The following is a 13,663-nucleotide window of genomic DNA, read 5'->3' as shown; positions in this document are numbered from 1 at the left end:
TGTCCTCAGGTTTGAATACCTAGCTGACCTAACCAGACGTATGACTGTCACAGCAGTTGGAACTGGTCTACCAAATCATTGTCTTCACCAAGCCTACTGGTTCTATTTCCTCAACCCTTCCATTTCCTCAATACTGTGTTGTGTGCTTGTTCATATCTGTTTGAAGACTTTGATTGAAGTCTTTCTTAATTTCCTTAGTTCAATTTCTTTAGTCCGATTGTCTTCATCATGTTTTATCATGTGTTTACGCGTTCTGTACTCTGTGCTTGTTTTCATTTCATCATGAAGACTATGATTATGTTCTGTTATGTTTACATCTGAGTACTTATTCCGCTACAATTAGTTCTTCTCTTAGAATTTCCTCACCCTAAAATTCCTAAGTGAAGAATTCATAAAAATCGCCTATTCACACCCCCTCTAGTTGACTTAACGCACTTTCACAAACATAACCCTAGAAGTCAGATCGGGGTATGGAAAGACAAAACTTATGAGACACCGCCGAAGAAGGATGCGTAGTGATGGCTCCCCTCTGGATCTTCCTTGACGGCCTTTGCAAACGCCCTCGCCGCTGTGTATTCAACACAGTAAGCCGACGATGATGGCTGTGGAGGAGGCGGTGCCTGAGATGGGTTTGAACTGTCGCAAACCTCTGTTGGATCTGCAGGAGCACCACTGCCACCAGATGCATCGCCAGCACCACCGCCACCACCATCATCACCGCCACGCGAGGTGGCCATCACCGACGGCGAGCAGGGGCGAGAGAGGAGAGGGGAGCGGGGCGAGAGAGAGGACAGGGGCGCAGGGGAGGACTGTCTGAATAGGACCGAGTGGTGCGGCGTCTTGACCGTTTTGGTCCTAACGGCGTCGTTTGCCTGTCCGTCATGAAACTAACAGGCCCACCTGTCGGAAAAGAGATCAAACGAGGCTAAACGGCTGTTCAGTGCTTTTTGCAACAAGTTAAGAGATTTTACGGTGTTTTTTGCAATGGATTAACGAGTTGGTAGTTTCATGCAAACCTAGCCACAAATGTGGTGGTTTCTTGCAATGAGGACCACGGTGACGCCTTCAAGAAGGGCACGAATTCGCCACCGCCGGCCTGCCCGAAGACAGAGTAGGTTTTCACCCCGGCACCACCGCCACTGATTGTCGCTCCCCGGCCACCACGCCGCCCACACGGCCATGGCCACCGGGCAGCACCTAAGCTACGGGTTCCGCCCACAAGCACCGTGCTCCCACCACCAGAATTGCCGCCCTTGAATCCAAGACCGCCCCACCCCCTTCAACATAGTCAACCGACGCTGCTGCCAGAAAAGCAGGCCCTTTTGGCAAGAACGGGGCCCAGCCGGCCAGAGCAGGGTAGGGGAAAGTCTCGGGTGGTTGGCTGGCAACCACCATGTAATTTATCAAATCGGGGCAGGTCGCCATTGTCGTCCCTGGCAAAAGCAAACCTTGGAGGCACCTCTGCTAACTCCCCGGAGCGCCCCTGCCATCATGGCCAGCCAAAGACGACAAGCACCGTGCCGACGTGCTCCACTTGCCGGACGCGCCTCCATCCGCAGCTCCGAGAACCCCCAAAATCCGGAGAAGGGGGTCGAACCACCGCTACTGTGCTGCCACCCCTACTAGCCGGAGTGGCCCTGGTCGAGGTAGCCGCCCGCAGGCCTCGCCAACTGCGGTCCGCGCCGCAGCGAGCCAGATCTAGCCAAGCCACCAGCACGCCATCCGCGGCCGTTGTCCCTGACCTCCAGCACGCCCACCACCTCCCATCTCCAGCAACCAATGTGGCCACGACATACGTGGCCACCTGTTGGCTGTGCCGTCGCAGGGCCAGATCAAGCCGACGGCGCCACATCCAGACCATGTGCGCGTTTCACCACCACGTAGCCCACCGCGCCGGTACCAGATGACCGCATCCGATGCTCCATGGTGCCCCGGCCCACACTAAGCCCCTCTCGTGCAAGGGGTGAGAAAGCCCCGCCGACGCCGGCATCGGCGGAGCTTCGCCCGTGTGCATCCTCTGGCAGCGGCGGGAGGTGAAAGAGGGGAGGGGAGGTGGCGGGGCGGCCGACGACTAGGGTTCCTTCCCTACCACCCGTGGGAGAGCCAGAGGAGGGTGAGGGGGCTCTTCAAGTCCTGTTTCTGTTATCTGTTGTGTACTGGCACTCGCGATGTCGCACATAATAGACCTAGGTTTTCCCTAGTCTTTGGGTCTTGTTTGTATAACTAGAAGCGGAACTAGGTTGTCGGCGTCATTGTGTCCGTCGGGTGTATGGTTGTTGAATGAAATTGATCATGCAAGTCCTTTTGATAGATCCCATCCTCTTCTAAACCCAGCCCGCATGCACCCTTCACTCTCTTCATCCTGACTCCCACCTTGAGCCGACACCACTGAGCCTCATGCCGGAGACGTGCGTGCACCTCCGCACGCATGGCCTCTGCCCCTTCGGCGATCGTTGGAGGATGCCACTGCCAACCCTTCCACTTCCCCCCTTCTCTCTCCTTACCCCTCCCACTCTCCCCCCGGCTGAGCTCCCATTGCATTCTCTCCTCTGACTTTCTCTCTCAATCAGGATTTGATGGATTGCAACATGGATGGCGTTTCTAAAACATAACAAATGTTTCAATGCGTGGGGTGTGGTTTTTTTATGCAACATGAACTCTCTTGCAAAAACAATTCTGCAAGACGACCTTTGTTGCATTTTTTGCAAGACGGCCTCTATTCCAAACAAAATTCTGGAACATGACCTTTGTTGCAAAAAATATGCAAAACATTTCTTCAACACGACCTCTGCCGCAAAAAAATTCTACAACACTACCTCTGCTGCAAAGGTGCAATGGTGGAGGAGGCCGCTTGGGCATTCAATGGCGCAGATCTAACGGCTCGTGACTAGGTCGATTTTTAAAAGCTTAGCCGACCGACGCGTAGCATAAGCCTTTTAAAAAAACTGGGTGTTGTCAAGTATTTCCATTAGCCAACCGCTGATGCTAAGCATGGGCCCACATATAATATTTTGCTATTTGTGTGCCATCGTCATTGCAACTTTTTTCTCACGACCAATGAAAAATATGTGAAAAACATTACAACATTTTGAACCCACCCGTACAATAAAAAGCTTATGTATGCGAAGAAGCCCCATTGGCCAATCGCAATAAATCACCAAGAAATATCGTTGAACTTGTATGCAACATCAAGTCAAAAGTATGCAACAACAACACAAAAACGACTTGGAACATGAATGCAACATTTACAACAAACTCCAAAGTCATCACAACTTGTGACTTCATGAGCCTTCAAGCTCTCCCGCTTGACGGAGAGCCAAGTCTGGCGACGGTTCATGACCAAGCGAACTATCAACATTCGTCTAGGTCCATGGTTGTAGTGAGGTTGATGGAGATAGTTCCGACAATGATTTCCTCCCTTTTGATAAAGTATCAAAAAGGACTCTAGATTGGAACCCCTCAGAACGCGTGGTGGCGGGGGCAAAAAATTCCTCGATAGTTATTTCCCAGGGGTTCGAGAGATTATAAAGGTGGGGGCTTTGAGGGACAATGGTGCATAGTGCTAGGGAGAAGTGGTCCCACACGACCATGCCCTGAGACACGATCCAAGGCGCGTGGAGCCCACATGGCTCCCTTGATTGGCCTCCGATGTCTTTCTTCGTTCTGATGTGAAAATTCCAAAAGCATGCAGAAAAAATACCAACTTCCTGGTTAGCGTCACGAGTAAGCTCCTTCTCAAGATGGCTTAGGGGAGGCCCAACAGACCTCAGCCCTGCCACGTACATGCGGGCATCAAGATACCTGGCCATGGGCAACCCAGCCCGGACGGCCCGACCCAACCTGGCCTGATCTTGCCCGCCGGCTGAGTCTGGGCCCGTCATATTTGTGATTTATTGAAGAGGCCCGACAGGCTTTCACGTTGACGGGCCGGGCTTGGGAGTGGATTTTAGGCCCGACGGCCGGGCCAGGCCAGGCTCGGGCCTAGGTTTTCTTCGTTGGGCTTTGTCTGGCCCGGCCTGGCCCGAGGGATGGACAGGCTTAAACGGTCCAGGCAGGACACGGCCCACCCACCGGCGGCAGGCGCACCCGTGATGGCGCCAATCCCGGAGCTTGGCAGCTTCCCTTTCTGGCCCTCCGCGGCCGGAGGCGCGGCGCCATGGCCAGGAACTCCCCGAGCGTCGGCGGCATCAAGCGGAGCTCCTCCGCGAGACGAACATCCTCGTCCTCGGCAATGTCGGCCCAGCGCAGGCTGCGCGGCACCCAGGCCGGAGGAGCAGAGGACAGGGAAGCCGGATCCGTTGTCCGCCCGGCCACCACGGAGTCCGCGGAGGCGGACGACCATCAGGTCGCCGTGTATCCGCCTTGGCTACGTGCATTCAGGATTCCAGGTCTGGTGGTTCGGTATGTGCTTCTCGGTTCTTGCTGACTCCGCCGCTGTCGCATAGGGCAGGCAGGCAGGGAGCACTTCACTCCACGGCGGTTGAAACCATGAGAGAGACCACGGCTGCTTGTGTGCTTCACCGGCATTGTAAATCAACAGATCAACTTCAAGGAATCAAGGTACGGAACTGCTGTATATAGAAGTCAAATTCCCTTGAAGTAATAATTTAATTTACTAATTTGACAAGGCATGATTATAATTTAGAAATCTAATGTCGCTCCTCCTTTAATGTTCCAATGATTGAAGGATGGAGAGGTAGAATACAATGAAAGTAGACCCGTGTTTCAAGCTCATTGCTGAAAATGCAAATGCACCCGAGGAAATAGCTGCAAAGGTCATATCTGATGACATCATCGAAATGTTCGACGTTGGTACGTATTCCTGTGTGGTGCCATTGGAACGATTTTTATTTTCCTTCCTTGCACCCTTCATGTCCAAATCCTAGCTCACCCCCTGACTGTTTGTGTTAGAGGTAATCATGTAATAAACAGAAAATTACAGAGTGTATGAGATGCTTATAAGTTCCTTAGGTAATCATTCATGGTTCTTTTATGGAAACATATGATGTTACTGTTTATTATTGGGGTTCAACAATTGTTTGGCAACGCAGGCTCTTGCCACCACTTGGATGATATGTACTGCTAGATCTAGCTGACTGAATGATGATGTGCATTGTCTGGTCATGGAAGTCGAGCTATACATGTCAATAATACTGACTGGATTCCGATAAATTTCAGTCACATTAGAATAGTCACCTTCCCGAAGAGAATTACTTTTTGATACTACATTGGTGTTTCTATAAAATCTTAAGATACATTTCTGTCAAGAAACTAGCAGATGTATGAAAAATGTAGAGAGATACATGCTACTAATTGAAGAATAGTGCTCAGAATACTTTGTACGGTAAATACAATAGGCTCTGGCATCTGGCATGCCTTCATAAAAAAGTTAACCTTCCTCTACGCGAGGAAATCTTTGATAGACCGCAACTCTTTGATGGTATCTTTGATCAACATTCTACTCACGGGCATTTCCTGAGAGCAAGATACTCCAAGTCTAAGAAGTGAGGTCAGGCAGTCAATCCTTCTCTCATCAGAAGGATCATACGTTCTTGAAAAAGTAGAAGAGTCATCTGTGGCTGGCGACCCCTTCTCAATGTGGGAAAAAAGCCGCATGTCAACAACGTCCATTACTCCACCATGTATGGCCATTTCAGCATACTTGTGGAGATTTAATCCGTGTATGAACATGCTATCAGTTGGCCTCTTCCCAGTTACTATTTCTAAGATGAGAATTCCGTAGCTGTACACATCTCCTTGTATAGAGATCACATTTCCAGCACCATACTCTATAACATTGAACATTTGAAGATATTAGCATTTCGGTGATGTAAACCGTTTTAAGGAAACATGGGGAAGAAAGCAAATCGGGCAAACCTGGAGCAGAATACCCAATTGTCCCTCTAAATCCCATTGAGCTTGTTGAGCTTTGGGGAAAAGAGTTTCCCTCGGTAAGAATCCTAGCAAGTCCAAAGTCACCAACATGGGCTACCAAATCAACATCCAAAAGTACATTGCTTGGCTTAAGATCACAGTGAGCAATTGGTGCAGCGCCGTAGGAGTGAAGATAATCGAGTGCATACCCCACATCCAGTAGTATGCTCACTCTTTTAAGGAGATCCAAATGCTTCTCCTCATTTTGGTCTGGATGCAACCAATCTTCTAGACTTCCATTAGGCATGAACTCAAAGACGATTGCTTTGAAGTCGTCCCCTTTGGAATCAATGCTTGAACACAATGTCATTATCTTGACAAGATTTCGATGTCGAGTGTTTCTGATTGCTTCGCATTCCACTGTGAAACTTTTGAGTGCACCCGGTGTTTGGAGTTTAAGTACTTTGATAGCAACAATATTTGCACTGTCACCCCTATCTCCGCCAAAGTTTCCTTTATATACAGAGCCAAAAGTGCCACTACCCAACAAGTTTGCTGTGGAGAAACCATTTGTTGCTTTTGCCAATGTAAGGTAAGAAACCGAAGGGTAGCCTTGGATAGTTGCAGTCGAAGGGTTACCATTTGATCTTTGCTTGTTCCAAGCAAGCAGGAAAAAGACCAAGAAAATGACACCCAACACCGCAACTAGGGGAATAATGATTGCTTTCAAAGGAAGTTTGTTCTTCTTTGATGATTCAAAAGAACATGGGGGCAGGTGAAGATCCTGGATTCCACCACAAAGTTTATCATTACCTTGCATTGAAACTGTAGTAGCATTCGTGAAGATACCGGTAAACGGCACTTCACCAACAAAGTTATTGAAGGAGAGGTTTAGATAGTGAAGTGTGTTGAGGTCCTCCAAAAACTTTGGTATTTGGCCTGATAACTTGTTGTTTGAGAGGTCTAGGATTTCTAAACCCTTCAGTCTACTCAAGAGTGGCGGAATACTACCTTCCAGGAAATTGTTTTGTAGATATATGTTTTGGAGAATCTCGCAGTCACCAAGGGTAGGAGGGATTTCATGTGATAATCTATTTGACGCCGCTCGGAATTCTACAAGGTTTTTTAGATTTCCAATTTCAGACGGTATCGACCCCTCCAAACAATTATAGGAGAGATCCAAACCTAGAGAGAGTGTGCTGATGTTGAATAAACTACTGGGAATTATCCCTGTCAAGTTGTTGGTTGACAAATCGATATTCAGTAAGGATGCCAAGTTCCCCACAGTGCTTGGTATGCTACCGCTGAAAGTATTGTGCCCGAGGTACAAGTTGCTTAACTGAGTAAGATTTCCGATGGTCAACGGGACGCTCCCACTCAAGTTGTTCCTTCCCAGGGACAGATCTCCCAAGTTGGTAAGGATGCTCAAAGAAGATGGAAGAGTTCCCGTGAGAAGATTATTCTCAAGGGATAGGACCTGCAACTGGAGAAGATTTCCAATTCTTTCAGGCATGTTCCCTAGTATCCGGTTATGAGAGAGGGACAGATATACGAGCGATGTTGACAGGTTAGATATCGACGAAGGAAGCATCCCTCCTAATTCGTTTGAGGCCAAGTCCAGATATTGTAACTGGGAGCAATTGGATAAGGTGGACATGAAGTTCCAGTCACTTGGAGTCGTAGCTTGTAGCAGATTGTTCGAGAGAGCCAGCGATTCAATATTCTGCAAGCCTCCAACCTCTGGAGGAACCGTGCCACTAAAGAAGTTGTACCCGAGCTCAATTCTCTGCAGCTCGGAGGAATTTGCCAATATGGCAGGGACGTGGCCATGAAACTGGTTGTAGCTCATGTAGAACAATTGGAGAAGAGGGAGGTTAGCGAATGCGCCTGCAGGTATCGTGCCACTGAGCGCGTTGCCGACAACGGACAATCCTTTCAAGGAAGAAATGTTCCATATTGGAGGAGGGATGAGTCCAGAAAGGTTGTTAAACTGGAGCGAAAGCAAGGAGAGGCGGGGCATGCGACCAAAAGATGATGGAATGGCCCCTGACAGAGTGTTGTTCCCAAGGTTGAGTGTTTGGAGCGAAGACAGGTTGGCTATCGACGGCGGAATCTGCCCCGACAAATTGTTGGCGAAAAGGTTGAGGATCTCTAGATTTTCCAGGGAGCCTATCTGAGCAGGGATCTCACCTTGGAGGAGGTTATTCCTGACATTGAGGACGCGCAGCTTACTGCACCTTCCCAAAGCTGCCGGGATGCTTCCTTGGAGGGCATTCAGGCTGAGGTTCAGCACCTGCAGCCTGCTCAGCCGACCAAGCTCCGGCGGCACCTGCCCGCCAAGGTCGTTGTCACCAAGGTTGAGTGTCCTGAGGAAGGTGAGGTTGCCCAAGAACGGCGAGACACGTCGCCCAGCCAGGTGGGACGAGTTGAGGTGCAGCGCGACGACCCTCTTGGGGTGTCGACGGCCGCAAGTGACTCCTCGCCACCTGCACAGGGGGATGGACGTGTTCCATGAAGACAGAGCGCCTGCCGGATCCGAAAGCTCCGACTTGAAGAAGAGGAGGTTGTGCTCGTCGGCCGTGCCAGTGCGGCTAAGCTCGGGCACGGCCAGCGACGCTGCCGTTGCACACGAGCAGAGCCACACCGAGAGGCATTGTAACGCCAGCGCCCGCATCAAGCGGGGGACAGGACACGACGGAGCTTGCATCGGTCGTAGGAGAGTTCTGCTGTGAAGACGAGAAGTGATGGTGTACGGTGGTGCAGCCTTGCAGCAAGCTAGTAGAGATACACACATCTATAGCCCTGTCTGTAGTCAAGTAAACGCGTCAAAGGCCTGGACGTCATGGTCCGGTCTTCCGATCACATTGATGATGTTGGCTCGACGCTGAAGTATGAACGTCTTCCCTCGAGATGCTAGCGCTGCAAACTTGACTAGAGTCGTTGGAGTTTAGAAAGTCTTGTCCCCTGACCTAGCGCGTGCAAGAACCGGCCGGGCTGTAGTCCAACGCCAGAGAGCAGGTAACACTAGATAGAGACACCGGACAACAGGCAGGACACCGTTTAATTGTCTCCGTAGCCGGCCATCCTGCATTTGTTTTTCCTGTCGATGACTAGCTACCACTCAATTAACGGGGTGTGGACTGTGGTGGCCTGGTGGGACAGCAGGACCACGAGTCTTCGGTCAATCCTATGACTAGAAATAGGAATGGCGTTTCCCTAACGGTGAAACTAGATAATACCCGTGCGTTGTTGTGGGAATCGATTGCAATATATTTCAGTGATTTAATGGTAAGAAGCTTCTATCATTGAATTAATAGTATATGAACTAAATCTAAAAAAATTGTATTTGACTATTGTGTAGTCAGAAAATATTTTGAATATAAGTAGCATAACGTAATGGAGGACTTTTTTTCATGCATGTTGAGTGGAACTTTGATAAGGTGGCATGTATGGTGAGGTGAAAGGTGCGCATGAAATCAACTAATAATGAAAAACTTTTTCTCATTCATGTAGTGGTGGGCCTTTGATGAGGTGGCATGTGTGCATGTTGAGATAAATAGAATAGTGAGGATCAACTTCTTATGTATATAAGATTCCATCGACTAGTGCGAGGAGCACCGTTTTCCCAATCACTGGGGCAAGGGCCATTTGGCGGTTACCCGCCCAAGAAGATCTCGTCGGTCACTTTCCTAGAGGTATCGTGATCCCCGCCAAAAGAATCCTGTGAGAAGAAGCTTTTATGCTTTGGTACCCTTTAAACTAAAGTTCCACGGGCATAGAACAAATTCTATAGATTTCAGATTTCACACCATATCCTTCAACATTTATAGAAACATAAAATAAACTTTGGGAAGGAAAATAACCAGCACAAGCATCATCTTCGGTGTGTCGTAAGTGCTGTTTACTTTTACTTTTTATATGCAGACATTTTACACCCGTTTACCCCCTTCACTACAATATAAACCTTAAAGTTGCAACTTTGACCTTTATTTTTTCATATCAACATATATTTTCATATAAAAAATATGATGACATTGATTGTTCATATCCTCCTCGCAAGAAAGTTACCTTATCTTTTTATTCTTGTTTGAATATTCAATTAGATCTGTTTATAAAGAGTTTTTCTAATAAATTAATGGTCATCGCGCTCTTAACCCTAGGACTGCAGCAATCAATGCCCATTTACATGCTTCTCTATCGATGCCGGTGCCTATGAATTTTGTTATGTTGCTCATTTATACAGGCTGCGTCAATTAATTCGGATTAAACGGAGGGCTAATTTTGTTTTGAGTTGATAGTACTAAATATTTACTGAGCACACGATGGTATAGTACTAAATATTTACTGAGCACACGGAGGTGAGAGATTTTTTTTCCTTGTTGTAGTTTTGTTTTGCATAGTAATACATGTCTCATTTCTATACCTATACATAAGGGGAGAATCATTTCTTCCTTCCTATTCTTTCATATGTTTTCATCAATACATTTCGTTTGTCACCCATCTGGGTTCGTATGTCATTGTTCGATTTGTGTGTCTCGAAAGCCGGTTGATTTATCTTTCGCTTCGTCAGGTAAACAGCCCATCGAGCCAGGCCGGATTATTCACGCAAGCGGCTAGCCCATGAGTGTGGGCTTTGTTGCTTGTGGGGCGCGACTGTTGGAATTAACCACGAGTCATAACCTAGGTTAGACCCATTCGTCCCAACTCCTATTCGGTGCCTTCTGTGCCAATTAATGTACATTTAGATAACCGGCACCTGAAGGCGTTCGGAAAAGGGCCAACCCATCTAAGGATGGAGCGGGAGGAGTTGGCCCCCATTTTAGGAAGCTTCCCAGTTGTTGTTGTTTTCTTTTTAGGTTTTCTAGACCTTTTTTTCTTTCTTTTTCATTCCTTTTCTATTTCTTTTCTTTTTTCCTTTTTTGAAATGCATGAAACTTTCTCAATTTGATTTTTTCTTCAATTGGCAATTTTTTTTCAAATTTTCTTTTCAAATCCGTGAACTTTTTTAAAATATTGATAAACTTTTTAAAATTCTGTAACCCTTTTAACATTTTTCAAAATTATGAACGTTTCTTCATTTTCCTTGAACTTCTTTTGCAAATCTATGATTTTTTTCCAAAATAGGTGAATTTTTTCAAATTCCACAATTTTTATCACAATATATGAACTTTTGTTTCCAAAATTCATGAAAATATTTTCAAAAAACTGAACCAGTATTCTTTTTCCCATGAGCATTATTGCAAATCTATGATTTTTTTTAAAATTTTATGATTTTCTTTTCAATTTTAAAGTTTTTCTTCAAAATTTATCAACCTTTTTCAAATTATGAACTTTTGTTTTGATTTCACAAGAATTTTTTCGTTTTGTATTTTTTTTAGTGTATGATGTTTTCAAATTCACAAACTTTTTCTAAGTTTCACGGTTTTCCCCTAATTCATCAACTTTTGTCAAACATATGATTGTTTTAAAAATCAGTAAATCTTTTTGAGATCATAATTATTTAATCAGTAAATCAGAAAATTGATTAACTTTTTTCAAAAAAATTATGAACTTTTCTTCAAAATTGATGTAGCTTTTTTAAAAAATCGATGAACTCTTCAAGTATTTTTCAAATTTAACTTAATGTTTATTAAAAGCAAGATTAACTAGCATTGTTTTCTATTAGTAGACAACAAAATGTATTTGGTGTAGTGGTTGTTGCGTTAGTCTACCTCTGTTTTTCTTCACCTTTCCTTTTGGAGCTGGTAATGGGTCGGCCCGCTAAGCAACACTTGCGAGCGCCAGTAGAGTCAACCGACACTCGAAGCGCCGATCAGGCGCTCCCTCCTACCGCAGTAAGCGGCATATAGAGTTTTCCGATGGAAGCCACCATACTTTTATTTGAACGGAGTGCAAAAAATACGATCTTTTGTTTCCTAATAGTCCATAGCTTAAGCGTGTTGTATCTTTGTAACAAAGACCATCCCATTCCTTCCTTGATATAAATGAAAGCTATTTTAGCTATACATAGGTCACCTAAAATTGATTTTGGGTCATTTGATTTTTCTGACAGCTGATTTATGCTTTGAGATTCATGTTTCCTTTTTGTCAGCTTTGTTTTGTGAGTTGTTTCGGGCTTTTTTTACTGACCACAGATTTGGGCCTGTCAATTCCTTAATGAGCTAAATTCCCTCTCTCCTTTTGTTCTTTTCTGTTTTTATTTATTAGTCGTTTTTCTGTCTCAAAAACAATTTATTAGTCGTTTTTTATTTTTTATTTTCATTTTCATTTATTACTAGTTATTTTATTTTTATTTCTCCTTTTCCTTTTTATTTATTAGTTGGTTTTTTGTGGGTATTCTTGGAATATTGGGTTTGTGATATATACAGACAAATACTACAAAATATATGCGAAAATTGTACTACTATATGATTATTTTTTGCATAGTACAAAAAGGTGCAATCTTAGTGCAAAGTTGTGTGCAAGTTTTTTTTAATCATTTTCTTTACTCTCAATGAATAATTCCATTGCCACCAATTCATTATTTCTTATCAAACTTTATTACTTGATTTAGTTTTAGTTATTACTTTATTTTATTCACTTTTCAAGGGTAAGTCCAATGTCATTAGTTCATTCCTTGTTAGGAAACATTTGTTTTTGCCAAAATTTCATTATTATATGCTTATTATTGCATATTTTCAAAACGTGCAATTTATGTGTATATTGTGGGCAAATTTTGTCATTGTTTTTAATTTTTTCTATTTCCTTCTTAAAAGGTAATACGAATACCACTAATTCTTTCTTTCTTAGAAAACCTTATTACCTTGATTTTATATTATTTTTTCGTTTTCTTTCTTCTTAATAGGTAATTCGAATTCCACTATTTTTCTTTGAAAAAATCAACATTTCAATTTTTTTGTTTTTATTTCATTTCTCTTTCTTATGAAACTTTTTATTTTTATTTCTTATTTTATTGTAATATCAATGCCGGCAATACATTTGTTATTACAAAACTTCTTTCTTGCGCAACTATATAAATTTATTTTCATTTCTGGGTAAATTGTGTGCAACTTTTGTCATCATTTTGTTTTATTTTTAATATTTTATTTGTTTTTAAGGATAATACCAGTGCCACTAATTCATTTCTTCTTAGAATTTTATTTTTTACAAACTCTTACCACTATATGTTTATTCTTGCATATTATAAAAAGGCCAATTTTGTGTAAACTATGTGCAAGTTTTGTCATTATTTATTTATTTTTCCCTTTTAAGGTACCACCAATGCCACTAATTAATTCTGCCTTGGAAAACTTCATTTTTTTGTTTATTTTTTTCATTTGTTATTTAAGGTGACACCGCCATGCGTATTAGAATTTCAGGCTTTTTCTTCTTTTGGTTTTTGGGTTAGTAGCTCACGGTAATAAAAACCATGATAATTATGAAAATTGCGGTATTCTAAGAATACTTAGGAAATATTTTGTTATCAAATAGGGCGTTAGTTATATATGATAGGGGAGTTGTGTGGTTGGAAGGGCATCTAATCATAATGTGATGAATTAGACAAGACTAGATTAATGCACGATCCAGCTTTCAATGAAAATAGCAAACAAACAGGAGCATGCCACGGAGAAACATACATACAGATGCTAAAATTTTACTGTGGGACATTTTTTTTTCCGAAGAAAAGGGGCTCACACCCCCGGTTCTGTTCCATTGGAAGAAACCAGAAACCAACCAGTGTTCAAGTTACATCACAGGGAAGATGGTGGGAGAGCGTCTACTGTCATCTCCACCAAAAGTAAAAGGGAAA

At 44.2% G+C, this 13,663-nt stretch overlaps 1 protein-coding gene across 1 annotated transcript; it reads right to left on the bottom strand.

Annotated features, from left to right (window-relative positions):
• Nucleotides 1–5,202: 5,202 nt before the first annotated feature.
• LOC123107334 (receptor kinase-like protein Xa21) lies at nt 5,203–8,623 on the bottom strand. The gene is made up of 2 exons (XM_044529320.1): nt 5,878–8,623; nt 5,203–5,789 (listed from the first exon to the last, which is right to left on the bottom strand). Exons 1-2 carry the CDS (start codon nt 8,579–8,581, stop codon nt 5,401–5,403), a joined length of 3,093 nt encoding a protein of 1,030 aa, XP_044385255.1. The 5' UTR covers nt 8,582–8,623; the 3' UTR covers nt 5,203–5,400.
• Between the last annotated feature and the right edge of the window lie 5,040 nt (nt 8,624–13,663).

Source organism: Triticum aestivum, chromosome 5A (genome assembly GCF_018294505.1).
Source record: "Triticum aestivum cultivar Chinese Spring chromosome 5A, IWGSC CS RefSeq v2.1, whole genome shotgun sequence".
NCBI classification, from domain to species: Eukaryota; Viridiplantae; Streptophyta; class Magnoliopsida; order Poales; family Poaceae; genus Triticum; species Triticum aestivum.
The sequence above is the reverse complement of the archived record's forward strand: the minus strand, read 5'-3'. Positions and strand labels throughout refer to the sequence as shown.